At 55.3% G+C, this 26,151-nt stretch overlaps 12 protein-coding genes across 12 annotated transcripts; 7 read left to right on the top strand and 5 right to left on the bottom strand.

Annotated features, from left to right (window-relative positions):
- Window positions 1–42: 42 nt before the first annotated feature.
- OSTLU_38920 (predicted protein) lies at window positions 43–1,161 on the bottom strand (the record flags this gene model as incomplete). The annotated part of the gene is made up of 2 exons (XM_001417779.1): window positions 43–696; window positions 862–1,161. Coding segments are annotated over 2 exons (954 nt in total), but the record flags the coding sequence as incomplete, so codon positions are not given.
- A 350-nt stretch (window positions 1,162–1,511) lies between these two features.
- OSTLU_87339 (predicted protein) lies at window positions 1,512–2,465 on the top strand (the record flags this gene model as incomplete). Its single annotated transcript, XM_001418020.1, has 1 exon — window positions 1,512–2,465. The coding sequence occupies one exon, from the start codon at window positions 1,512–1,514 to the stop codon at window positions 2,463–2,465; it is 954 nt and encodes a 317-aa protein (XP_001418057.1).
- Window positions 2,466–2,533: 68 nt separating this feature from the next.
- Window positions 2,534–2,752, bottom strand: OSTLU_31820 (predicted protein; the record flags this gene model as incomplete). The annotated part of the gene is made up of 1 exon (XM_001417778.1): window positions 2,534–2,752. The coding sequence occupies one exon, from the start codon at window positions 2,750–2,752 to the stop codon at window positions 2,534–2,536; it is 219 nt and encodes a 72-aa protein (XP_001417815.1).
- Window positions 2,753–3,854: 1,102 nt separating this feature from the next.
- On the bottom strand, window positions 3,855–6,815 carry OSTLU_38443 (predicted protein; the record flags this gene model as incomplete). Its single annotated transcript, XM_001417777.1, has 1 exon — window positions 3,855–6,815. One exon carries the CDS (start codon window positions 6,813–6,815, stop codon window positions 3,855–3,857), a length of 2,961 nt encoding a protein of 986 aa, XP_001417814.1.
- Window positions 6,816–7,105: 290 nt separating this feature from the next.
- Window positions 7,106–8,069, top strand: OSTLU_12560 (predicted protein; the record flags this gene model as incomplete). Its single annotated transcript, XM_001418019.1, has 2 exons — window positions 7,106–7,703; window positions 7,774–8,069. 2 exons carry the CDS (start codon window positions 7,106–7,108, stop codon window positions 8,067–8,069), a joined length of 894 nt encoding a protein of 297 aa, XP_001418056.1.
- Window positions 8,070–8,149: 80 nt separating this feature from the next.
- Window positions 8,150–8,602, top strand: OSTLU_31817 (predicted protein; the record flags this gene model as incomplete). Its single annotated transcript, XM_001418018.1, has 1 exon — window positions 8,150–8,602. The coding sequence occupies one exon, from the start codon at window positions 8,150–8,152 to the stop codon at window positions 8,600–8,602; it is 453 nt and encodes a 150-aa protein (XP_001418055.1).
- Window positions 8,603–8,704: 102 nt separating this feature from the next.
- On the bottom strand, window positions 8,705–9,130 carry OSTLU_15510 (predicted protein; the record flags this gene model as incomplete). Its single annotated transcript, XM_001417776.1, has 1 exon — window positions 8,705–9,130. One exon carries the CDS (start codon window positions 9,128–9,130, stop codon window positions 8,705–8,707), a length of 426 nt encoding a protein of 141 aa, XP_001417813.1.
- An 80-nt stretch (window positions 9,131–9,210) lies between these two features.
- On the top strand, window positions 9,211–11,385 carry OSTLU_38770 (predicted protein; the record flags this gene model as incomplete). Its single annotated transcript, XM_001418017.1, has 1 exon — window positions 9,211–11,385. A coding segment is annotated over one exon (2,175 nt), but the record flags the coding sequence as incomplete, so codon positions are not given.
- Window positions 11,386–12,752: 1,367 nt separating this feature from the next.
- Window positions 12,753–13,046, bottom strand: OSTLU_8174 (predicted protein; the record flags this gene model as incomplete). Its single annotated transcript, XM_001417775.1, has 1 exon — window positions 12,753–13,046. A coding segment is annotated over one exon (294 nt), but the record flags the coding sequence as incomplete, so codon positions are not given.
- A 783-nt stretch (window positions 13,047–13,829) lies between these two features.
- OSTLU_31813 (predicted protein) lies at window positions 13,830–18,575 on the top strand (the record flags this gene model as incomplete). Its single annotated transcript, XM_001418016.1, has 1 exon — window positions 13,830–18,575. The coding sequence occupies one exon, from the start codon at window positions 13,830–13,832 to the stop codon at window positions 18,573–18,575; it is 4,746 nt and encodes a 1,581-aa protein (XP_001418053.1).
- Window positions 18,505–23,655, top strand: OSTLU_92778 (predicted protein; the record flags this gene model as incomplete). The annotated part of the gene is made up of 1 exon (XM_001418015.1): window positions 18,505–23,655. A coding segment is annotated over one exon (5,151 nt), but the record flags the coding sequence as incomplete, so codon positions are not given.
- A 736-nt stretch (window positions 23,656–24,391) lies between these two features.
- OSTLU_38932 (ABC(ATP-binding) family transporter) lies at window positions 24,392–25,150 on the top strand (the record flags this gene model as incomplete). Its single annotated transcript, XM_001418014.1, has 1 exon — window positions 24,392–25,150. A coding segment is annotated over one exon (759 nt), but the record flags the coding sequence as incomplete, so codon positions are not given.
- Window positions 25,151–26,151: the final 1,001 nt, after the last annotated feature.

Here is a 26,151-nt window from a genome sequence, read left to right as displayed (position 1 = left end):
AGCCAGTCGAAATCGTCCTAGATCGTCCTGATGCACGGTATCGTTCCCTTTGAACCATGGATGCAACAAGGCTTCTTCCGCCGTCAACCGCTTTGCGGGATCGATGATAAGCAAGCGATCGATGAGATCCAACGCCTCGTCCGATACGTCACACGACATCGGCGCGATGCGTCGAAGACTAATTTGCGCAAAAAGTTGCTGCTCATCGTTTTCATCTTCGACGTAAAACGGTAACTCGCCGCACAAAAGGAGGTACATTATGACGCCCGCCGACCACATGTCCACGGCGGCGTTATAATTTTTACTGCCCAAAATTTCCGGCGCGACGTATGAAGACGAGCCACAATTGCACTGGCACTTGTTACTCCCGTCTCCTAATCTCTGTGCAAGCCCGAAATCTACCAGTCGCAATGAATTCAGATCGCCCTTGCGTGCGAAAGACATGTTCTCCAGCTTTACGTCTCTGTGCACGATGTGTTTTGCGTGACACGCTCGCAACGCTTGTAAAATTTGTCGCATGAGAACCCTAGCGTCTTCTTCTTCGTATTCACCTCGCGCGAGCAAATCATCCAATAATTCTTCACCCTCTAACAACTCCATCACCACGTACGCGCTCGGCGCATCGTAATAAAAATCGTACACCTTTACCACGCTCGAATGTTCCGCCTCTAGCGCGAGCTCGTACTCCGCGCGCGCCTCTCGTAACCGCATGCTCCGCTTCGGTTGTCTCACGACATTCTTGGAGCTCACAGAACTCACATCCTCGTCATCATCTTCTTCATCGCTCCCGAATCGCGTCCCACTACTCTCCCCGCTCTCGTCGCTCCGTTCGCTCCCCGTCTCGTCCTCGCGCTCGTCCACGCTCTCCTCGTCCCTGATGCGAATCACCTTCACCGCTCGCACCTGTCCGTCGACGCGCGATCGCGCGCGATGCACCAAACTAAACCCTCCGCTCGACATCTCGTCCAGGAGTTCGTACGCGTCCTCGAACCGCGTCGGTTTCGCGTTCGCGTTCGCGTTCGCGTTCGCAACCGCGCGCGCGTTCGGTGACGACGCCTCCGGCGTCTCTCGCCGCGCCACATCGCCGTCCGCGCGCGTCGCCGTCGACGGTTCCGAACCCAACGGCGCGCCGTCGACCGCCTTGGACGACGCGCACCCCATCGATCCGCGCGCGTCGGTGTCCCGAGCGGCTCGACGACGCGATGATGAATGAATGACTGATTGATTTGATTGATTGATTGATGTCGACACCGCAGAGCGCGACGATGCGAACGACGCGCGCGAGCGGACGACGCGCGCGACGGATCGGTGGCGCGGCGCTCGTCGCGTGCGTCATCGCCGCGCTCGCGTCGCGCGGTCGCGCGGATGACGGGGACGTCGTCGTCGACGATGACCAGCGTCTCATCGGATGGCTCGGCGAAGTCGCGCGACCGCCCGCGCCGGACGTCGCGGACGGCGCCGGTGCGGGACGCGCGAGCGTCGATGACGACGATGCGTCGTCGTCGTCGTCGATGACGACGTTCGCGACGACGACGACGACGTCCGGGGAAGAAGCGCCGCGGACGAGCACGAGCGGCGGCGGCGGCGACGAAGACGACGTCGAAAGGTCGAAAGTAGTGGAGACGCTGAGCTGGTCGCCGAGGGTGTTTTTGCTTAAAAACTTTCTCAGCGACGAAGAGTGTGAGCATTTGATCGAGCTCGGGGAGAAAAAATTAGAGCGATCGACGGTGGTGAACTCCGATGAGTCGGGGGCGGTGTCGACGGCGCGCACGTCGTTTGGGACGTTTGTGACGCGGCGGTTGACAGAGACGCTGCAAAGGGTGGAAGATCGCGTGGCTAAATACAGTGGAATTCCGTGGGAGCATCAAGAACAGTTACAGTTACTGAGATATCGGGATGGACAAGAATACGTGGCGCATCACGATGGGATTATTAGTGAGAACGGAGGCAAGCGCATCGCGACGGTGTTGATGTTTCTACGAGAGCCAACATCCGGTGGTGAGACGTCTTTTCCACAAGGAACGCCGCTCCCGGAGACAAAAGCAGCATTTTTAGCAAACAAAGATAAGCTGAGCGAGTGTGGTTGGAACGATGGAAACGGTTTCAGCGTGATACCGAAGAAAGGCGAAGCCGTGTTGTTCTTTTCGTTTCACATCAACGGTACGAATGATCCATTCGCCAATCACGCGTCGTGTCCGACGCTTGGGGGCACGAAATACACAGCGACGAAGTGGATTCACGAAAATCCGTTCGAAACTGGCACGGCTAAAACGCCGACTTGCACGGATGAAACAGAATTGTGCCCCGTCTGGGCGCAAGGTCACGAGTGCGAGCGCAATCCCGTGTTCATGATGGGAGAAGAAAGCGTCGGCGCGTGCTCGAAATCTTGTTGCGCGCGAGATCGTTCAAAGTTGACCGACATTCAAAAGTCATTCTGCGTGCCGTGCGACAAAGTCACGGTTTAGATAACAGTATTACAAACATTCAACATTCACCTTTGGCGCGAAAAGATGCGTTTCGACAATCCATCGCATCACGCCCTCCCGAACACGCGAAGCGCCTCGTAATGTCCAGCGCCATGGAACAACACCGCCAAATCGTCGTACTGAGCGCTATCCGCATAGTCTTCGCCGTACACCCCTATGGAACGCATGCCCACGCCTTCGGCCATATACACGCTTATCGGGCTCGCGAGCACATGCGTGAGCATAATAATCTCTGGTTCACCTCCCCACGCCATCGGCTGCTGCATGCGCGCGACGTAATCATCGAAATCGCCTTCGATGAACCACTCTGTCTCCTCGCGTCGTTCGAGGAGCTCATTTACCGCCGCTGCGCGCAATTCGTCGGCGCTCGCAAGCTCGTCGACTTCACTCTGACGTCGACCGCTCTTTGACAGCGCCCGTGCGACAGAAACTGAACGAAACAAGCATCGACCGTCCCCTTTCACTTCGTGCACCTCCCACTGTACGGCTCCCGCGTCGTCGTCTCCGTGCAACGCCTTCGGTCCGTCGCAACTGTATCCGACGTTTAGTCGCGGCGATGCGACGCATCGGCGCGCGCGGACGACGAGCGGCGTCGGTGACGATCGAAAAGCACTCGCGCGATTCGCGGTACTGGCGACGACGGATAAGGCGAGCGTCGCCATGCGTAACATGATGACTCACGGCGCGAAGTGGCGTGTTTCTGAACGGGTTTCTACGTATTAAAATCTCGTCCTGTCTCACGTTCCTTTCAAGCGTTTGGAAGATGACGCTTTTTTGAACTTTTTATCCTTCTTGTGCTTCTTTTCGCTCTTGTTATCCTTGACTTCGGAAGACTTGTCGGTGTTTGGCTTCGACGGCGTGAACGCGTGTTTGTCCTTGGAACCGGCTTTTCTCTTCACGCTAAGCAGTTTGTTGGAGCGATTGGCCGCGCCTTTCAGAGCACCGGCCCACTCTTCGTCCGTACCAGCGATGGCGAATCGCTCGAGTGCAGCATCCTATTAAAGTGATAAAAACAGTTCGGGGTCAGTGTTTGAATTACGACCGCGTCGCGAGAAACCGATTCGCGCAGAAACCACCTCGCTCGGCTCGGTAAGAACGCAGCGATATTTTTCTCAACATGGAGATGTTCTGCTACCTGGTTGATATTCGATTCGTCATCGCCGAACGAGGTGGTATCGCGCACGAGTGGGTCGCGAAAAGGACGCACCTCTAAGAGTTCTTTACGCTTGGCGGCCATTTCGGCGTTCACCGCGGCGGCACTGTCATCAAAAAAGTAATGTTAGGTCAGTCGTGCGGTCATCGCCTTGCTCGGTCGTCTCCAGTCTTGAAGTGCGCTCCAAAGTGATGGATCAGGCCTGTTGAGCTTAGTTACCAACATAGAACTCTATGACTTATAACCCCGCCTAAACGGTGGCGCCAAAGAGCGTGAAATTCTGGAACTATATTGTTTTCGATCACTTCCATCATCTTTGGAGCGAGACACGAGTCGGGCGAACGCGAAAAAAAGTTGAAGTCGACGTACCCTTCATCTAATTCTTCATCTAATCCAACCGCATGGGGTCTCAAATCTGGCATACTCACAGAACGCAGCGAGTTCTCGATATCGGCTTCGCGTGCCTTGAGAAGTGAGCCGTGTATCCGACGAATAGCTTTGTTGAATAATGCCATTATTTGTTGTCCGGGCAAGTCCAAAGTTTTCATTCCGTCGTCGATGGTCTTCAGTTGCAGACCAAGGATGAGCAAAATCACAGCTTGCGTGTACGAAAGCGTCACGGGAATGCGTTTTGCAAAGTATGCGCGCGCGAGTGGGGGGACCAAATCACCAATCAAATGATGGTCCACCAAAGCGGCTGAGTATTTCTGGATGCGTCGTAAATCGTGCGGGCTCAAAATCTCATTGTCCGCCTTCAAGACGGAGTCGCGCCCCGCGCCTTGTTTTTCGTCCCAGTTTAGCTTTGGCGCCATCAAAGACAAACATAGACCTGGAGCAAGGTCTCTAAAAGCAGATCCCATCAAAGAAGTGAATCTCACGCGGAAATCTTCGTAGAACGCATCCACCCAGTGACCATCCGGGCTTTCCTCCTCGCCAACTGGAAAGCAAGGGCGTAACATGATGCACGAGTGTTCGCCCGTAGTCTCGCTTGACGTTTGTCTCAGGTACACAGGCTTATAGCCACCCTTGCTCCAGTAGCTGTAAAGTTCGGACGTGAGTCCGAATGCGGTGCCGATCCAGTTCACCCTCTCTGGCTTGCGCTCTGAGAGGTTTGTCAAAAGCGGCGGCAAATTCTCGCGAGGCTTGAGTGTCTCCTCTGTGAGCTTGCCTGTGTGCTGCCAGTGCTCAGTATTCGTCTTGGCGTCGATGTTCGACACTTCTTCTTCGCGTAAATCAGCCAATTTTCCTTCGTAATAATCGTGGATGAGCTGCAACGCACGAGAACCGTAACCTTGACGAGGCAAGTCCGGATGCACGGCGATGCGAACAATGCGCACCCCCGTGAAGGAAGGAAAGCCTTCATCCTGAAATTGCGATGCCATGGTCCACGGAATGAGGTCACCTTGTGGAGATAACCCCGCAGCCAGTGTTGCGTGCGCACTCTTCTGCGAGATCGCACCCTCTAAAGCTACCTGAATGACGCAAAGAATCTCTGGCAACATGTTTCGTGTTTCATCCACCGGCGCCAAGAGAACAAAGAGGCGGTGAGCCGGCGCATCAGACATGAGCTGCAAATCGTTCGGCGTGTTGCGGTAGTGACTAGAAACATATAGTGCCATCATTTTCTTTAAGAACTGCTCGCTTGCGGCGTGCGCACTGAATAAGGTATCACGCGACACCTCATAAAGTTCGCATGCACTGGGCGGAGGCAGCGCGTGGATGAGCGGCGTTAATGCATCCGCCGCATCGAGACACAACAAATCATTCAACCATTTTTCGATCCTATCTCCAGCAGCGTAACGAACAGGTTCAGCAAGAGCTACTTCTCTGAGCAATCGAGATCCACCTGTCGCCAGCTTCCCATCCTTGTTCGCCTGTTGTGACGTTGCCGCTTCCCTTCGCAAATTACCGATGAGTTTGATGCTCAACGCCCTCCCTGTGCCTTCGTAACCGTTGATTGTAGAACAAAGGAACACGAGATACGGCCCGAGCAACGCTTTTACCGTAGGCAGCGGAATGGCGGCTGCTTCATCGATGACGAGTAACTCGGCTTGCGTCGCACGCTCTGCGTGTTGAGGCAAAATGTACTGAATCGTTTGTCGATGACGTCTCGTGACGTTGACACGCACAATACACTTTCCAAACGCGGGGTTGGTGGACTCTACGAGATCGTAATCCAAGTGCTCTTTGTATCCAAGCGCATCGAAGCCTTTGAGAATGAATTCAAAGAATGTCTTCAAGTTTTCAGGACTGGGAGAAGTGACAAAAATGTTTGCATAACCCATTTCGACGGCTCCTGCGACAGCTATACCCATGGCAGCAGATTTACCGCGACCGCGCGCGGCGGTGAGCGCAACTGTTGATCGGAGGGTCTTCTCACTCGCAGCGTCGAGAAACGTCACCACTGCTTTGGCTTGATCCATAGTCTTACAGCACTTCACAAGCGGGCCAGCCGGCTCAACTTCCTCCATGCTCTCCTTCAGATCGGTAAGCTCTTGGGCCTCTCCCGCATGCTTTTCTTCAACTGGTTCTATGCCTCTAATATGCGAACTCGTTGGCAAAATATTCAACTCATCATCCATCATGATGCACGTCTGACACGCCCCTAAACTCAACGTGAATCGCTCATTAAATCTAGCGACCACGTCTTGGTGGCCCTCTGTGCGAAAACGCGAGTGCACGTCCATCGTCATGTTATACAGCTGCGTCAAGCTTTCCATGTTCGACAACAGCAGCACAATCAACCCTCCACCCTCCACGGTCTCGATCGTTCGTGCCAGTAAGTTCGGTGTCAGCGCCTCGAAATCTTGCAACACTGCCATCCCGTACGTGTTCCCCAAAATTTTCTGCGTATCCGCGTAATAACAGTACCGAATATTCGTCGACGCCACGAACAGTGAGAACGGATCCTCGTTCTCCGAATCCATCAAGCCAGAGTTTTGCATCTTCTTGATCTGTTTCGCTCGTTTCTTTTTATGCGAAGACAGGTACAAATCCTTCTTATAGCACCACAGCACGTTCGGCCTCGACTTCACCACCGCTTTACTCAGCATGTAATGCAAGTTGACGATTTGATCTCGTCCTCGATCGCCCACGAGCACGAACATCGTGCGTTCGTTGTTCTTCACCCCATTCTCCACGAGCGTGCGTATGCGCGCGTCCACTTTCTTCCGCATCGCGCGCGCGTTCGATGGCACCACTCGGTCGAGTCGCAATCGACGCGGTCGTCCCCGCGCCTCCTCGCGCGCGTCGCGTGCGCTTCGACCGTCGCGCACCGCGCGGACGATTACCGATCGCGCGGTTCCCTCGCTCGCGCGCGCGCGGTCCGTGCGTCGATCGCGCGCGTCGTCCTCTGCCGAGTCGCGTCGCGCCGTCGGCGGCGGCGGCGACGCTTTTACGCCAGCGCGCGACGCGACGCGACGCGACGCGACGCGACCGATCGATCGCGCGCGGCGCGGCGCGCGCGATGGGGAAGTCGAGCAAGGATAAGCGCGATATATACTACCGCAAGGCGAAAGAGGAGGGATGGCGCGCGAGGTCGGCGTTCAAGTTGCTGCAAATTGACGAGTCGTTCGATATTTTTCGAGACGTGCGACACGTCGTGGATCTGTGCGCGGCGCCCGGGTCGTGGTCGCAGGTTTTGAGTCGAAAGTTGTACCTACCCGCGTTGGCGCGAGGGGTCGAGGAGGAAGAGCTGCCGAAGATTGTCGCCATCGACTTGCAACCGATGGCGCCGATCGAGGGCGTGACGACGATACAGGGCGATATCACGTCGATGGACAAAGTGCGCGAGGTCCTGTCGCATTTCGATGGGAAACACGCGGATTTGATCGTCGGCGATGGAGCGCCCGACGTCACGGGTTTGCACGATTTGGATGAGTTTATGCAGGCGCAGCTCATACTCGCCGGCTTGACGGTGGCGACGCACATATTGAAACCAGGCGGAACGTTCATAGCGAAGATATTTCGGGGGAAAGACATCAGTTTGCTCTACTCACAACTGAAAATTTTCTTCCCCGAAGTCACGTGCGCCAAGCCGAAAAGTAGCCGGAATTCTAGCATAGGTACGACGATGATGGAGCCGCGCGCACGTTTTGGAGAAACTAACCATGTCTCGTTTTGCACCGCTCGCAGAAGCATTCATAGTGTGTCAGGGTTACTCCCCTCCAGAGGGATTCGAACCACATCAATTGACTCGTATTTTAGAAGCGCGTGCGACGTCTCACGCCGCTGGAGACGAGGGCGCGGCCGTGGGAACCAAGTCCTGGCCGAACAATGTGCTCGTGCCGTTTTTGGCGTGCGGCGATTTGTCGGGATACGACGCCGATCAGAGCTATGCGTTGGATGACACCAAAGTCAGACTAAAACCGGTGCAACCGCCGACAACACCGGCGTATATGAACGCAATCAAGCTCTTAAAGAGAAAGTGAAGAGAAATTGTAATTGAAAAGTAAGCAAAGACGACTTGTAAAAGTAGTTGGACGCGACGCGTCTTCATCTCTCGCCTCGCATGTCGCCGTCGACCTCGGGCGCGCACAACGTGTTCGTCTACGGCACGCTCAAGCGAGGCTTGTACAACCATCGCCTTCTCGAGCGCGGCAACGCGCGCTTCATGGGTGAAGTGCGCACGAAACGCGCGCAGCACGTGATGCTCCTGGCCGACGCTGGGTATCCATACCTCGTCAAATCGACGACGGATGACGCGCGCGTGATCGACGGCGAACTGTATTCCGTCGACGATGACACGTTGACACTTTTGGACGAACTCGAGGAGGTGTCGACCGGCATGTATACGCGAGAAACAATAGAGGTGGAGCGCCGCGAGGAACCGCGCGCGACAGAGGAGGCGTATTACTATTTAGCTGGTGACCGCGAGGACCTCGCGCGACTTCCGCGCATCGACGCGTACGACAAAGCACTCCACGACGACGTGTACTTACCCAAAGATCAGCGCGGGCGATGATGAAACCACGGCGCGCCGACGCGGCGCGCGCGCGCGACGCGCCGTCGCCCGAGTCTGAGAATTAAATAAATTAGTCTACTGTACACTTCATCAATTCGTCCGCTAATCGCTGTCGCTATCGCCCACGTATCCCGGCATCACCCCCACGCGCGTCGCTCGCATGATGTACTCCCCATTCACGTACTTGTGATACTTGTCGAACAGCGCCGTGGCGTCCTTCCCGAACGCCTCCTCCAGCACCGCCGCGCCGCCCGGGTGATACTCCACGTACGCCGTCAAGTTATACACCTTCCCGCGCAACCCGATCCAACAATCATTCACCGTCGCGTGCGTCGCGAGCTCCTCGAGCGAGATCACGCGCGACGCGTCCAGCGGTTTCGCGTCCGCGTCACCGCCGTCCACGCGCTCGCGCTTGGTGCGTCGCAACCAATCCATCTGCGAGTACCCGGGTCGCACGACGATCCGCGACGACGCCTGCGCGCTCGTCATCGCGTGCGTGCCCGCGCTCGCGGGGCGCTCGTCCGGCATCGCGCGCGTCAGTGAGGACGGTGGCGTCATCGAGCGCACGCAGAGATGGCGATGTGAAGCCGACACAGCGCGACGCCGCGATGGCGACGGCATCGGGACGCGTCGTCGCGCCGCGCGCGCGCGTCGACGGAGGTCGCGCGACGACGCGCGTCGGGCGTCGAACGCGCGGCGCGGCGACGCGCGCGCGCGCGGACGCGGATAAAGAAGACGACTCGGACTCGGCCGGCGCGGTCGTGACGTCGGCGCGGAAAGCGTCGTTCGGGCCGTCGCGGAAGGACGCGGACGCGGTGCGACGAGACTTGCTGGAAAAGTCGCTAGCTTCGGCGGGATGGGACGACGCGCGAATGTTCTTGGCGAAGCGCGCGTCGACGGCGCTGGGGAAGGCGGCGTGCGAGACGCTGGAGGCGTCGACGACGTCGAGAGAGGCGCGGAAGGCGCTGGATGAGACCGAAGCGGCGATGGCGATGGAGAGTAAACACGGCGTATCGCTCGAGTTCGGAGGCATGCTCACGGCGGAGGTGCGACGAGGATTTTATAAAACGAGGCAAGGGTCGCCGCTGGGCGGGGACGAACTCGCGGCGACGGCGGCGTTCTTGGAGAGCGCGAAGAGATTGAAGACATCCATAGAAGGCGTGACGGAGAGTGGGCGACGACCGCGGGCCTTGGTACCGTTGCGTGCGATTTCGGGCGAGATGATCACGCACTCCGAACTAGCGGAGAAGATTCGAGGCGCGGTGGAGGAGACGGGCGAATTTCGCGACAATGCGAGTCCGGAACTGCGTCGCGCGCGAGCGCAAAAGGGAGCGGCGGAAGGAAAGCTTAAGAAGGCAATGCAAGGAAAAGGAACGCCAACAACGCACCAAGGTCGTATGGTGCTCGCTATCCCGGCGCCGGCGCCGCCTGACGTGCTCGTCGTCGGTACGATGGCTGGCGGCGCGCTTGTGCTCATCGAGCCACCGGGGATTGTGACGTTGAATAGAGAGCTAGCACAAGCTGTGGACGCGGAAAAGAGTGCGATAGACGCCATCAAGCGCGAACTATCGAACGATATCGCGCTCGTGGTGGAGGAGTTGTTCGCGTGTTTAGAAATCGTCATCAAGTTGGACGTCATCGCGGCCAAGTGCAGATACAGTCAAGCTCTCAACGGTGTGCGCCCCGAGTTTTCTGTCTTTGCTGATGACGATGACGGCTTCTACGAAGCTTATGAAGATGAAGATGAAGATGAAGATGAGGACATTGAAGAGCAAGACGACGAAGGATTCGATGAAGCGCGAGAACAGACGAAGAAACCACCGATAGAAAAATCTTCTTTACTCCTCGAGCTTGTCGGTTTGCGACAGCCCGTATTGGCATCTCAAGCCATCGAAGCCGCCGCGGAGAGGCGCCAGGCCGCTGCAGAAGCCGTGGAGTCGCAAAATTCACGAGGCAGTAGTTCAACGGGGTACAAAGTCGCGACGCGAGGGTCCATCAAATCTTCAACCACGAAAGATGCTATTTTTGATGATTTCTTTGACGATTTTGACGAAGTCGAAGAAGATGGCGCGCCAAAGCTTAAGGGACCTATTCCTGTAGATATTTTCGCATCTAAGCGAACAAAGGTCGTCGTCATTACAGGTCCAAACACTGGTGGTAAAACAGCGGCGATGAAGGCCGTAGGCCTCGCCGCGCTCATGGCGAAATCCGGGATATTCATCCCTGCAGAGCGCGCCGTCATTCCATTCTTTGACAAGGTGCTCGTGGATATCGGTGACGATCAAAGCCTTTTGACGAGTCTCAGTACTTTTAGTGGGCGTCTCACTCGAGCTCAAGCAATTCTCGAGCAGAGCACGCCAGAATCACTCGTGTTGATGGACGAGGTCGGTACGGGCACGTCACCAGCCGAAGGCGCCGCGATTGGTTATGCGTTGCTCAAAGCGCTCGCTGGAATTATTCCCGGCCAACTGGGCGCTTGCCTCACTTTTGCGACGACGCATCACGGGCAGTTGAAAGCGCTCAAGTACGAACACGAGGAGTTCGAAAACGCTGCTGTCGAATTCGATGAAGCGGACTTACGACCGACTTACAAGCTCTTGTGGGGAGTGCCCGGGCGTTCAAGCGCGCTGCAAATCGCTACGAGATATAAATTGGATGCGGACGTCGTTCACGAAGCTCGAGAATTACTTGGAGAAGGTTTGGTGAGCTTAGATGATACAATATCTAAACTTGAAACCGCACGCCGCGATGCAGACGCGGATATTGCGACCGCAATCGGTATGCTTGATGAAATCGATGCCACTTTGCCACGAGTCGAAAACGCGATGGGCTTCATTCGCTCTGCGAGAGAGGCTGCCGCATATGCGCAAGCGAGTACGGTAATGACAATGATGCGAGATGCGAAGGCACGAGTTGCGGAAGTAGCGAGAGTAGAAAAGCAGAAAAACGCCATCGCACCGTCCAAGATTTCCGCAGCAGCGTCGGGTGAGACGGATCGCGAGCGCGCCGCGCGATTGGCGAGAGAGGCAGAGGAGCAACTGAAAGCGGAGCAGGATGCACTTCTCGCGAACTGGATTCCTTCCTCCGGAGAAGATGTGAAAATAGCGTCGACAGGCATGAGCGGTAAAGTTGTTTCCGTTGACGGATCGACGGTGACAGTTCAGGCTGGGATCATGCAAGTGAAGGTGGGCCTCGAAGACGTGTCGCAGGCCTTCGTTGCGACCACGGCGCCGCCAAAGATGAAGATTAAAAAGGTTCGTGGCGCATCCCAAGCCGCAAGACGCGCAGATGACTTACTCGCATCGTCTGCTCGCGTGTCAAAACCGACCCCGACTGGGAACACGAAAAGCTCCTTCGGAGACTTTGAGCTCTCAGAGGATGATATGCAAGCCACCGTCGGAGACGTCGTCGTCGTCAAAAAGTCGGGGTTCCGAGGCAAAGTCATCGACGACGAAGATGGTTTGCTCACCGTTCAAGCTGGAGCACAGAGAATATTGGCTCCAGCGCACACCGTGGAAATCAGTGGGTCGGCGAGCACGGGCAAGAAGACGGTGTCAAAGAAGAAGAAGGGCAAAAAACAAAGCTTTTTGCCCAGCGCCACGCCATCAGACTCAAAACCAGCAACGCCCGCGACTGATTCGTCTGCCTCGAGTCTCGCGGCTTTGCAAGCAAAGTTTGGGAAAAAAAATTAGCAACTTGTTTGATTGTATTGATTATTTGAGTAGATTTAGTGCGCGATAAGGAATCATTCGCGCGACGGCGGCGGCGGAGCCGAGCGAGAGTCCCGACGCCCGTCGTATCTATCGTCACGTCCTCGATGGTCGTCGTAGCCACGTCGGTCATCGTGACCCGAGTAACCGCTCCGTCTGCTATCGTCTCGTCGGTCTCTGTAATCGTCTCGTCGTCGATCTCTGTAATCGTCGCGTCGATCTCTGTAGTCGTCGCGACGGTCTCTGTAGTCGTCGCGACGGTCTCTGTAGTCGTCTCTGCGATAATCATCTCTGCGATAATCGTCTCTGCGATAATCGTCTCTGCGATAATCGTCTCTGCGATAATCGTCTCTGCGGTACCCGTCGCTGTCTCTGCGACGGTCTCTGTAATCGTCCCTTCTTCGATCGTCGTCGTACGGCCGTCTGGCTTCGTATCTACCGCGGTTATTGTTCGCTTGGTACCCTCCCTCCGGGCGTCCACGCTCCGCGATGGCGGCTCGAATGTGTCTCCCGCCCAACTCCGTCTCGTGCATCGCGCTCACCGCCGCCTCCGCGTGTTCTCTCGAGTGATACCTCACGAACGCGAACCCCCGCGCGCGATAGCTCCCGCGCTCCTTCGGAATGTACACGTCCCCGACGTCCCCAAACTTCTCGAACGCCTCGCGCAGATCCTCCTCCCGCAGCTCGTACGACACGTTATCGATCTTCACCGACACCAAGTTCGAGATGTCCGGCCTCTTCCCTCGCGGTCGCGCGTCCTCGCCGTCGTCGCCCTCGCGCGTCGCTCGCGCGCCGTCTCGCGCCGTCCGCCGATTGTCCCCGTCGCCGGCGTTCGCGTCTCCCGTCGCGTCTCCCGTCGCCTTCGCGTCGTCCGCGCCGTCGTTCGCGCGCGCGTCGTCGTCATCGCCGTTCGACATCGCTCAACCGCGCGTCGCCGTCTCGCGCGTCGCGAATCGCACCGCGCCGCATCCATCCATCGTTCGTGTCATCGCAAACTATCGAATCCCGTCCTCGTGTGCGCACCTCGCGCACCGCGCGATCGTCCGGCCGTTTGCGAGCCGCGGGGCGACGCGCGCGACCAGACGCGCGCGCGCGAGCGCGACGAGCGCGTCGACGACGACGCGGCGACGCGCGACGCGCGAACGAAACGCCGATGAACGCCGCGACGCGCGACGACGCGCGACGACGCGCGGAGACGCGAGCGGAGACGCGACGACGACGCGAAGGCGCGATTGATTGATTCGAGCGCGATGACGCGCGCGCGAAGCGTCGACGACGCGCGGGACGGCGGCGAAAGAGCGATGACGCGGTGGTGGACGTTGGAAACGTCGCGCGGGACGACGTCGAGGACGATCGAAACGGTCGACGACGATGGGGTGGGCGCGGGGACGACGTCGCGGCGTTTGAACGGGCGAGCGCGAGGGCGGGCGAGGACGACGACGGCGCGAGGACGGGGTGTGTGGGCGCTCGTCGCGCTCGTCGCGTCGGTGGCGCGAACGACGAACGCGGGAGTGGAGATGCTGGATCCCGCGGATTGGGGAGTGTGGCCTTCGTCGCAGTTGAATCAGAATAATTTAACCGTAGACGTGCACGGCGCGTCGTTCTTTTCGACGAACGTGTCGGCGTGTCGAGTCGGGGACTTTGTGGTGCCGCTCACGCACGTCAGCTCGACGTTAGTGCGGTGCACGGTGTCACCGAGTCTACGGTTGAGTAAAGGATATGCCTACGTCGAGGTTTCGATGAATGGATTAGATTTTACTAGCGATAGGATCACATTTACGCTGCACGAGCCGGTGAAGCTCGAGCAAGTGTTTCCGTACGGATGGGATATAGGTGGGGGCGGGGTGTTGCGAGTGAGCGGTTCAAACTTTGTGCCCGGATCGAGCAAATGCGCGTTTGGGGCCGGAAGTACCGGCACAGTGCCGGCTGTGAGCGGGTTAGCGCCCTCAGAGGTCGTTTCCAGTGCATTTATGAAGTGCGAGACGCCGGCTTTTTCGACAGTCGGGATGACCGACACGTCTTTGCGTTCCTGGGGAGACTCGGGATCTCTCAGCGGTAGTCGGGCATTCGAAGTTTGGCGAGAGCCATGCTCGATAGAAATTTTCACCACGTGGAATTCTACCAAGGCTGAATACGGAGGCGTCGCCGTCGTGCTTCAGGGAAGTGGGAACGAAGATCTCGTCGAGCCGAATAACATGTTTGGTTATTCATGTCATTTCGGCACAATCACGGTAAGCGCGGTGATGGACACGTTGACGATCAATAGGACTGTTACGTGCATCTCTCCGGCTTCGCAACATCCGAGCACGAGCGTTGAACTTTGGACCGGGCCAAATATAGACTCTTTCAAGCCTTGCACCACGTTCCCGACATTTGCGTATCCCGCAGACAGCGAAGACACGTACACAGAAGTGGTTGGCGATGAAACTACAGTGGTGTACACTGGGACAAATATTTCTGCCGTACCGACATACGTCACCACATCTGGAGGATCGGTGATATCACTCAGCGGTATCAGCCTCTCTACTGCATCGTTATGTAGAGTCGGCTCGGATGCATCCGCTCCGGTTCACTTTGTATCTTCCTCTCTCATTCAATGTGAGATTCCTCCGCATACTGAAGGCGAGGAGTATCTTTATAGTGCACCAAGCGCGAGTGTGGAAATCACTAGCGTGTATTTTACTGCACTCGCGGAGATTAGCTCCGTTTTACCGAGCACGGGAGGCCTCGAGGGCGGGACTGCGGTCAGAGTTCGTGGGGCAAATTTCAAGGATACAGATGACTTGCTTTGTAGATATGGATCAATATCCGTGTTGGCAAGTTATTACTCAACCACACAAGTACAGTGCGTCACCCCAGCGCACATGATAGGTAGTATTCCCGTAGGTGTCGGGCGCCGCGATGGTATATCGCATTCATTTTGGGGTGATAAGTTGTTCGTTTACGACTCAACCGATATTCTCGGCGCCGTCATGCCATCTGTCGTGAACAACGTCGGATCAACATCTCTGAGCCTGGTCTGGTCGGTTGTCTACAGCGGCGGTACAGGGTGCAAAGTCGGTGGTGTTCTACTCGACCCATGTACCGTTTCAGGTAGCACGACACCGGGTTTCGTTCAGGTTTACTCGTACACTTTTGCAAGCGACGAGCGCGTGAGCGAACCTGCGGCGTTTGCTTACTACACGTCTCCAATTGTGTCAGGCTCGATTCCCGTCGTTCTCCAGAACTTCATTCCAACTGTCGTTTATATGCTAGGCTCAGACTTTGTCGACGAGGCGAATGTACTCTGCTCCTTTGGTGACAAAGCCGTAGACGCGACTTTCGTGTCATCTGCTTTGGTCAAGTGCGCTTCCCATTTGGTGGGCGCCGTCGGCAATACGGATGCACAAGTCGGGTTTGGTAGCGCGAGTGACGACGGCGTGTGGAGTCGAACGGTAATGTCGCTGAGCGTGGTCGACATACTCACGATGAGTAGTGTCAGTCCGACACGAGGAGTATTGGCTGGCGGCACCGTCGTCACCGTCACGGGAACTGGTTTTGAGGGCGGCGGCGTTGTCTACTGTCGCATAGGTACGGTTTCGTACATCGAAGCACGAACTATACACGATAAGAAAGTGGAGTGTACCGCTCCGTCGTACTACGATGAAACGGTTGATATTCAAGTCGCTATCCTGGGCAATGTGTACGCGGACACGGCGCAGTCATTCGTGTACAGCACGGGTGTTGACGTAGTCGCCATCATTCCTCCTACAAGCCCTCTAGCTGGTGGTACTGCCATCAGCCTCTTTGGTTTGGCTGGCAGTGTAGGCGATAGCTATGATTGCGTGATGAGTGGTGCTGCGGTAGCTGGTACGATTAGCCGCTTTGGTGAAGTTGAATGCGCGAATCCCGCCGGTGAAGAAGGCTTCGCCGCTGTCGGCATTGGGAGCATCATCGATGACGAGATTGATCAGCAAACCATCGAATACGCGCGGGCACCGGTGATATCATCTGTTTACCCTCTGAACGGCCCAACGTCGGGTGGCACGTTGATTTACACTTCAGGCTCACACATGCGTGACTCTGCATACCTGTCTCTTGAAGCTAACGCCGGCGCTTCGAGTCACTTTGTCAGCTCAGCGCTAGTCGTTACAGAGCTCCCAATTTCGACCGCAGCCGTGTTCAGCGCTAGTGTGAAGCAAAATGGCAACTTGGTGAGTAACGCGCTGACGTTTGCGTCACGCGCTGCCGTCACGCTGAGCTCTGTGACTCCGACTGGGATTGCTATTTCGGGCGGGAGCGTCGTGTACGTGACGGGCTCGAACATGCCAAACGACAACACTCTATATTGTTCCTTCGGCACGATTCTTGTTTCGGCGCAGTGGTCATCAAGCACAGCGGCAAACTGTGTGAGTCCCGCTCATCTGGTCGATAGCACCAGTACGAAGTTTAGGGTGCACGCCGATGGCCTATCATCGACAACATCCAAAGACATAACGTACGTGTCCACTTCTGAAATCACCGAGACGCTGCCACCGAGCTTGAGTGCCACGGAGTTGCCAGCGTCGGTGACTATTCTCGGCGCTTGGTTGGCGAGCGCATCTTGCGATGGGATCGCTCTCTCGCTCAACTCTACTTGGGCGTCCGAGTTTGCGTGCACGCTCGACCCTGTTGGCGTTGGTTACACTGCCGTGAGCGTGATTTCGCGCGGCCAGACGATGAGCGTTTCGTATTTGATCAAAGAGACGCCACTATTGCTGAGCGTTTCCCCTCCTGGCGCGTCAACTATGCCTGGTGAGCTATTCACGTTGACCGTGCAGCACTTTATCGCTGATGATGCCGATCAATTCCACTGTTTATTTGACGCCACGAGCGCGGTTGCGCCACACATAATCTCCTCTAGTTTGATCCGGTGCGAGTCAGTCGCGACGACAAAAGTGTCGACGCGCTTGACCATCGAGGGTGGCGATGGCGCTTACCCACTGTCTCGACAAGCTGCTCCGGTGGTCTCGAGCATCGCGCCATCGTCGAGCGGTGATATTGGAGGGACGTTGGTTACGCTCACAGGCACGAACATTCCTCTCATAGACAACTCTGCCGTGTGTTCGTTTGGTTCAATTGGTCCCATCGCTGCGCAGTACGCCACTACTACGACAGTACAGTGTGTGTCTCCTGCAGGTGTGGTGAGTTCATCGGCAAATATCTGTGTGAGCGTTTTCAGCACTGCATCACCGTCCAGAAGCTGCAATACTACACACGCGCTTCAGCGATCGGACATTCTCGGCGCCGTCATGCCGTCTGTCGTGAACAACGTCGGATCAACATCTCTGAGCCTGGTCTGGTCGGTTGTCTACAGCGGCGGTACAGGGTGCAAAGTCGGTGGTGTTCTACTCGACCCATGTACCGTTTCAGGTAGCACGACACCGGGTTTCGTTCAGGTTTACTCGTACACTTTTGCAAGCGACGAGCGCGTGAGCGAACCTGCGGCGTTTGCTTACTACACGTCTCCAATTGTGTCAGGCTCGATTCCCGTCGTTCTCCAGAACTTCATTCCAACTGTCGTTTATATGCTAGGCTCAGACTTTGTCGACGAGGCGAATGTACTCTGCTCCTTTGGTGACAAAGCCGTAGACGCGACTTTCGTGTCATCTGCTTTGGTCAAGTGCGCTTCCCATTTGGTGGGCGCCGTCGGCAATACGGATGCACAAGTCGGGTTTGGTAGCGCGAGTGACGACGGCGTGTGGAGTCGAACGGTAATGTCGCTGAGCGTGGTCGACATACTCACGATGAGTAGTGTCAGTCCGACACGAGGAGTATTGGCTGGCGGCACCGTCGTCACCGTCACGGGAACTGGTTTTGAGGGCGGCGGCGTTGTCTACTGTCGCATAGGTACGGTTTCGTACATCGAAGCACGAACTATACACGATAAGAAAGTGGAGTGTACCGCTCCGTCGTACTACGATGAAACGGTTGATATTCAAGTCGCTATCCTGGGCAATGTGTACGCGGACACGGCGCAGTCATTCGTGTACAGCACGGGTGTTGACGTAGTCGCCATCATTCCTCCTACAAGCCCTCTAGCTGGTGGTACTGCCATCAGCCTCTTTGGTTTGGCTGGCAGTGTAGGCGATAGCTATGATTGCGTGATGAGTGGTGCTGCGGTAGCTGGTACGATTAGCCGCTTTGGTGAAGTTGAATGCGCGAATCCCGCCGGTGAAGAAGGCTTCGCCGCTGTCGGCATGCACAGCGGCAAACTGTGTGAGTCCCGCTCATCTGGTCGATAGCACCAGTACGAAGTTTAGGGTGCACGCCGATGGCCTATCATCGACAACATCCAAAGACATAACGTACGTGTCCACTTCTGAAATCACCGAGACGCTGCCACCGAGCTTGAGTGCCACGGAGTTGCCAGCGTCGGTGACTATTCTCGGCGCTTGGTTGGCGAGCGCATCTTGCGATGGGATCGCTCTCTCGCTCAACTCTACTTGGGCGTCCGAGTTTGCGTGCACGCTCGACCCTGTTGGCGTTGGTTACACTGCCGTGAGCGTGATTTCGCGCGGCCAGACGATGAGCGTTTCGTATTTGATCAAAGAGACGCCACTATTGCTGAGCGTTTCCCCTCCTGGCGCGTCAACTATGCCTGGTGAGCTATTCACGTTGACCGTGCAGCACTTTATCGCTGATGATGCCGATCAATTCCACTGTTTATTTGACGCCACGAGCGCGGTTGCGCCACACATAATCTCCTCTAGTTTGATCCGGTGCGAGTCAGTCGCGACGACAAAAGTGTCGACGCGCTTGACCATCGAGGGTGGCGATGGCGCTTACCCACTGTCTCGACAAGCTGCTCCGGTGGTCTCGAGCATCGCGCCATCGTCGAGCGGTGATATTGGAGGGACGTTGGTTACGCTCACAGGCACGAACATTCCTCTCATAGACAACTCTGCCGTGTGTTCGTTTGGTTCAATTGGTCCCATCGCTGCGCAGTACGTCAGTTCACTGGTTGTGACGTGCGTGTCCCCGGCTGGTGTTTCATCGGCGAGTTCGAGTGTATGCGCGAGTGTTTATAGCGCATTGTCGCCATCGAAAAGCTGTGCGTCAAGCCCCATGACTTACGTTGCGCCAGTAGATCCGCCAGTTATTTTGGATCACGGCGTTTCTAGCAAGCAAGGCGGTTACTTCTTCTTGTGGAGAAGCTCGGCGTCCTACTTGCTAGTTCCTACTTTGTCCTTCGTCGAATTCGGTCGAGGAAACGCGACAATGTCGAGCACCATAGTCAGCGTGTATATCGCGCCGCAACTACCTGGAGGCTTCACTACAGTCTCAGCCATAGACGAAGTTGGAGGTGTTTCTTTCGATCAAGTCATGGTGCAACCGGTGCCGACGATAACTGGTTTGAACCCACGAGTCACACCCGCTGCAGGAGGCAGCCAAGTGTGGATTTCAGGCACAGATTTAAAGAGTGAAGTTCTTAAACTCAGCGTTGATGATGCGAACGTCGACTACAACATTGTCTCGTCTGCTTTGATCGTCATTCAAACGCCGAACCACGCTTCTGGAGGCTCAATTATAAAAGCTCAACTTGGCAGTCGGACAGATTCCAGTGGCGTCGGCATCGGCCCTTTCACCTCGACTGGTCTTGATTATATCGATGGTATAGATCTGACGAGCATTAGCTCGAGCTTAGGACCCACTACGGGTACTATGAGCGTTTCTCTGGTTGGTGAAGGGTTCTCCGATACCTCTGAGCTCGGATGCAGATTTGGCACCTTGGGCCCCGTTACAGCGAGCTACGTGCACGGTCGTGAGATTCGATGCGCTGTTCCTAATCATATTGCTGGACAAGTGCCAGTTGAGGTGTCTGCAAATCGACGCGATTTTACGTTCAACTCGACTATACCTTCAAATGGAGCGGTGTGGGGTACTTCAACCTATTATTACTGGAGTGCCTCCCCGGGTGGTACACCGACAACATACAGAGGCGTCACGTACACTTATGCAAAGTCCCCATATAACGTCGATGCAGTCATACCAGCGCACGGACCAATGCATATCACGACTGAATACACAATATTCGGCGCGGGATTGGACTCTGCCGTTACAGACTTGTGCAGCTCGTTAAACGTCACCGCAAGACAAGTCTCATCGACCGACGGTTCCATCACGTGTTCCTGGGGTGCAAGCGCAGTGGCGGGTTTCGTACAGGTTGGAGTCTATGCAATCGTATCCACATACACGCAATATGATTCGACACAAACGCAGTTTGAGTACTATGATCCTCTATCGGTGACTAGTGTGGATCCACTGGTTGGACCCGTGGATGGTGGCACGGTTCTATTCATGTCTGGCGCAAATTTCCGCAAAGGCGACGTGAGCCGAGTCATGTTTGGAAGTACCGCCGTCGTTTCGCACGTCGTTTCTTCTGCTCTCGGCATTATCGAAACGCCCACATTCGCGACGAAAGGAACAAAAGCGCTTTACGCGTCGACGCATGAGCATTCGCCATCGACTGCCTTCACTGCGCTCGATCAGCTGTTACTTTCATCCGTCTCGCCCACGTTTTCCCCTATCGAAGGGGGGTCGACATTGATCGTCAGTGGTGATAAACTTTCAGCGCCGTCCACTATTTGGTGCCGTGCCGGCACAATTGGTCCTTTTTATGCACGTGCATACGATTCCAAAGTACTCAAGTGTATCTCTCCGGCTCACAGCAAAGAGAGCGTGCATCTTCAAATTTCCATGAACAAGCGAGACTGGCGTTATGAGCTCACGCTCAGTCTTGCGAACCCCGCGTTACCATCTGGTACGTCGGTGGATTCTATTTTGACGCTTGATTACGTTTTCCCAGCGAAAATCAAGGATGTCCTTCCTCGCGCTGGTCACGTGACGGATCAAGTTGCGACCGTTGAGGCCTTTTACGAAGCGCCGTATCCAGCTCAAAACGTCTCCTCACGAGGTTGCCTCACGGGAGGTACTACATTAACGAGTACTTACTCTGTGACGACGAATATCTACTCCATTCTATGCACGTTGGAACGAGATTCGTTCATCGAAGGAATGTATCCCATCATAATCACAGGACCTGATGCCGCCAATACGTCGTTCTCTGGTAGTTTCCATTATGTCACGTCGCCGACAATCGACGCGTGGGGGCCAGAGGTGATTCACACCGGCGGCGGCACATTAGTCTCTGTCATGCTGGTCGATGCGATTTCGGACGGATTAGTGTGCATGTTCTCGCCTTGGTATCAGAACGAGTTCACCGCGACGTTCGCCATCGATGCACACTTTGTGAGTTCATCGTTGATTATTTGCGAGTCACCGTACGCAGATCCCCTGATTGAAATTGGCCTGACGGCTGGCTTATTGGGTACGACACCGGAAGATGGGCAAGCCGAGCTTAACTCGATCATGCGACCAGCTATTACGAGTTTACAAGCGGATAGCTTATTCCTCGATGGCGGTAGCGCCATGAACATTTTCGGAACTGATTTGGGTATGCAAGTGTATGATCTGTATGCGTCACTTGGTACGATTTCGCCTCTCGCTTTGCGCTGGGTGACCGCTGCACAAGTCGAAGCAATCAGCCCCGCGACTGTCAGTGGAAATAAAATGCTGTTTTTGTCGCACGCCTTATCGGCGAGAAGTGATCCATACGAGGCAGAGTTGACGTTCTTCAAGCCATTCGAACCGAGTCCGCTCATCCCGAGTGTCGTACCGGCGAAGGACAACGTATTCGTTCGTTTGCACGCGCACATCGGTAGCCTGCCTTCGTCAGTACCGACGTGCAATCCAGCTGCGCCGCAGTACACGCTCTGTCAAGAAGCCAATAACATAGGCGGAATCCTCACGCAAATTCACTCGGTCAACTTTGCGATACTTCAACTCCCAGGAGGAGCAAATCTGACTGTGAATGTCCCGCAGCTCGCTTACGTGGATGGCGCATCATCCGCCACTGTTCAGCCAAACATTGCGGTGACGGGAGGTGGCACTGTCGCGGTCGTGTCAGGAGTGAACTTCGTCGAGGGCATGACGTCGATTCGTCTCGGCGATGTGGCACAGACGAACCCATACATTTCACAGAGCTTTTTGTCTTCGGCGTTGATTCGCTTCGAGGCCCCAGCGGGCGCCTCTGATGCGACTGCCAGCATCTACACATCCACAGGTTTCGTCGATTCCGATTCGTGGGGCTCGGCAGGAGCCGTTATGAAGTACCGCAGTTTGCCAAGCATGACGAATGCCGCCGCTTTGGAAACTCTGGAATCAGGAGGCAGGCTCGTCAAGTTAACTGGAAGTGGGTTCGTGTCGAACCGCGATTTATTTTGCAAGTTTGGTGAAATTCATGTTCGAGCTACTTATGTGAGCGCTACGATTTTGAATTGCGTCGCTCCTGGTCTTAAACCTCAGACTTATTCGGTCAGAGTGTCAAACAACATGCTGGATTACAGCAAATTTGTCAACTCTGCAAGTTCTGACAGCGACACCGACGCCACAGTCACTCCTGTACCAGACTTCACTGGTGGTATCAATTCCGCCACGAACCTCTTCGGACCCAACTCAGGAGGCACATTAATTTCATTCTCGTTCAGTGCTTCTGTACCCTCTTCGTTAGCGTGCAAGTTTTTTTCGAGATATGGAAACGGTTTCATCAGCGATTCGAGCACGGCCAAGTGCTTGACACCATCGAGTGACGCAGGCTTTGTGCCAGTGCAACTGTCGCCCAGTTCCGAAGCTGGGACTTCGTACACTGCAATTGGGATTCAGTTCGAGTTCCAAGAAGCACCAGAAATCGACATGGTATACCCGGAGATGGGCGTCTTCGGGGGTGGGACAGTCATCAATGTGCACGGAGACAACTTGATTCAATCCGTTTCTGTCGCCTCACATGGATCGCCGATGATGCCAGGAACGTCGGTGGACGGCTTATCTTGCCGCTTCGGCGGGATGTATACCGTTGGTGCCGTTCATGTGTCTTCCACGATCATGCGATGTGAGACTCCCACGTTCTCCATCGGTTTGATGGACGCGCCCCTTGTGGTTGATCTCTCCTTGAATGCGGACGATTGGACCGGTTCTCAAATCGTCTTTGAACCGATTGAAAATATGCCGCTCTCTTCGTTGTCACCACTTGCTGGGACTCGCGCTGGTGGTACCACACTCACTGTTGCGAGTAGTTATTTCCCTCCAGACACTCCAGTTTGGTGTAAATTCGGCACCACTGGTCCCATCCACGCGCTGTTCAACGGCGACGGAAGCGTGCGATGCAAATCTCCTGCAAAAGCAGAAGGAGACATTCCAATCGCGATTTCGCGCGGTAATCCGATCGATTTCGCATTCGACTACACAAAAATATTCAAAATGTAGCACTTTAGAATTAGTTCATAGTCTTTAGCGCGTGCGTTGTCGTTTGCAATAGTAATCGTCGACGTTCAAACGCTCGTCGCCACGCGCTGACGATCCCGAGACAGTCACCAAAACTATGTCGGTATCGAGGCGGGCTTCACTCCGAGCCGCAACCATGCGTTTCAAGTTTCTCATCGTATATCTGGTCGTCTCATCGCACTTCGTCATCGCTCTCGCGCAAAACACGTGCCCGATCGACGCTGGCCGAGTTGATCTGGTTGGGCTCGGCGAGGCGTGCTCCCTGTCGCTCGAAGACCTCTGCGAGAGCTGCGTGTGCTTCTTAGGCGAGAGATTGGCGCAAGCTGGGTATGACGTGTCGCAACTGGACCTGGACGCATGTGCGGTGCAGAATCTAGACGTACTATTACAAAACGGGGCGACCATCGCGGCGTTCCTTCGAGTTTCGCAGTGTCCTCGAGACGATTTGCCTTGTTTGACGACGCCACCGCCGCCTCGCGCTCCACCGATGCCGACGGAATGGCTTCGAAACACGAATGAATCGTACATTCGTCCGGATATTGAGGATGAATTTGGTGCGGTAGAAGCTCGAAACACGAATGAATCGTACATTCGTCCGGATATTGAGGATGCATTTGGTGCGGTAGAAGCTATGAATGGAACTGGAGGGATGGAGACTTCGGACAAGTCAGCGGCGACTGCAGGCATCGCACTCGGCGTTGTGGCTGGCGTTGTGGGCATGGCCGCGTTCGTCTTTGTCAGATTTAGATCTCAGCAGCGTTGGAAACTCCGTGAAATCTTTGCGCACAACGTAGTGCCACGTTATAAGTACCCTACTACGGTAGAGCTGAAAAACGTGACGTGCTCCGTGGATGATGATCGCATCATAATTGATGACGTAAGTGCGACGTTTCACCCAGGGGAAATCGTGGGCGTTCTGGGACCGAGCGGCTGTGGAAAGACGACGCTCATGAACGCGCTTGTTCACGGAAACTTTCTCAAAAGTGGAACGATATTGGTAAATGGAGAAGAGTTGGACGAAAAGCGACACAACCTCGCGTTTGTTGCGCAGCACACGCCTATGATCGCGCAGTTAAGCGTTTACGAAACGTGCTGGGTCGCAGCAAGCCTACGACTACCCTGGTTCTTGCACGCGAACGAGCTGCATGAGCGCACTCATGATGTCATAAATTCTCTCGGATTAACACACGTCTCCAACTCTCGCGTTGGCGGGACGCTGTCACAGAAACAAACATTGAGTGGAGGCGAATTGCGCAGGGTTGCGATCGCGCAGGAGCTGGTTGTGGATCCAACAACGATTATCTTAGATGAGCCGACTTCTGGACTAGATGCACACACGTCCTGGCGCGTATTCACACTCCTGCGTGATCTCGCATCTCACCAAGAAAAGGTCGTCGTCGCAACCGTGCATCAACCGTCGAGGCGTGTCCTGGATAATTTTCACAAAATTCTTGTTCTCACGCAGAACGGCCGCTTGCTGTGGACGGGTTCGCCGGCCGAGCTTGATAATACGTTGACTATGATTGACATGGAAGCTCCGCCTGGAGTGAGCACTGCGGAGTGGTTGTTGGATATCGCATGCGATGAAGCCAAGCAGAATCGTTTCATCTGTGCAGTACAAGCGACGCGCGACGAAAAGCCATCGTCGGTGGCGTCGAAACAACACTCCAGACTTCAAGTTCCAGCCGCCGAATGTATGTACGATGAGTACACATCTGCCATAAAAACAGCACGCGTGCTCTTGTGGCGTGCGTTTGCGGTCATCAGTAGAGAGCGAAGAGTGCTAGTCTCGCACTATTTTACGCCAATCGTGATCGGTTTGATTTTAGGTCTTCTGACTGACGCGACTAACGATCTCGAGGGCTTCCAGAATCGAATGGGATCTACGTTCTTTCTTCTGGTGTACTTTGCATTGTCAGCGATGACTCTTATCGATGGGATAAACAACGAACGGGAAATTGCGAGGCGACAAGTCCGCGCCAAGTTCTACGGAAGCGAGCTGTACTTTTTCACCAAACTCGCAATCGATTGGCTGTTTTTGAGAATCCCACCGGCCTGTCTCGCAATTGTGGTTTTCTACTTTTTGATGGGTCTTAGACTTTCGTTCACCGCGTTCTTTACCTTTCTTGCCTTCATTCTGCTTTTTATTTTATGTCAGTCGGCTCAGTGCGCCACGATGACGTTTGTTTCTACTTCAACGGCTGCCACAACTTTGGCCAACACTGTCGTCTTACTCGTCGATGCAGTGTTTGCTGGATTCTTGATAAACGTCAAATTACTCCCCCGCGGAAGTGCGTGGGTGCGTTACCTATCGCCTTTCTATTTCTCATGGGGAGGCATTCTTGCCTCCGAGATGCGAGGCGGTCCGTACTTGTTCAATGCTGACTTCGATGGCCAGCAAGTCAAGGTCCCAGTACGCGGCGCAACTTACTTGAATGTCATTGGCGTCGAATATGATCACGTTGGACGCAATCTTTT

Source organism: Ostreococcus lucimarinus, chromosome 5 (genome assembly GCF_000092065.1).
Source record: "Ostreococcus lucimarinus CCE9901 chromosome 5, complete sequence".
Classification (NCBI taxonomy): domain Eukaryota; kingdom Viridiplantae; phylum Chlorophyta; class Mamiellophyceae; order Mamiellales; family Bathycoccaceae; genus Ostreococcus; species Ostreococcus sp. 'lucimarinus'.
The sequence above is the reverse complement of the archived record's forward strand: the minus strand, read 5'-3'. Positions and strand labels throughout refer to the sequence as shown.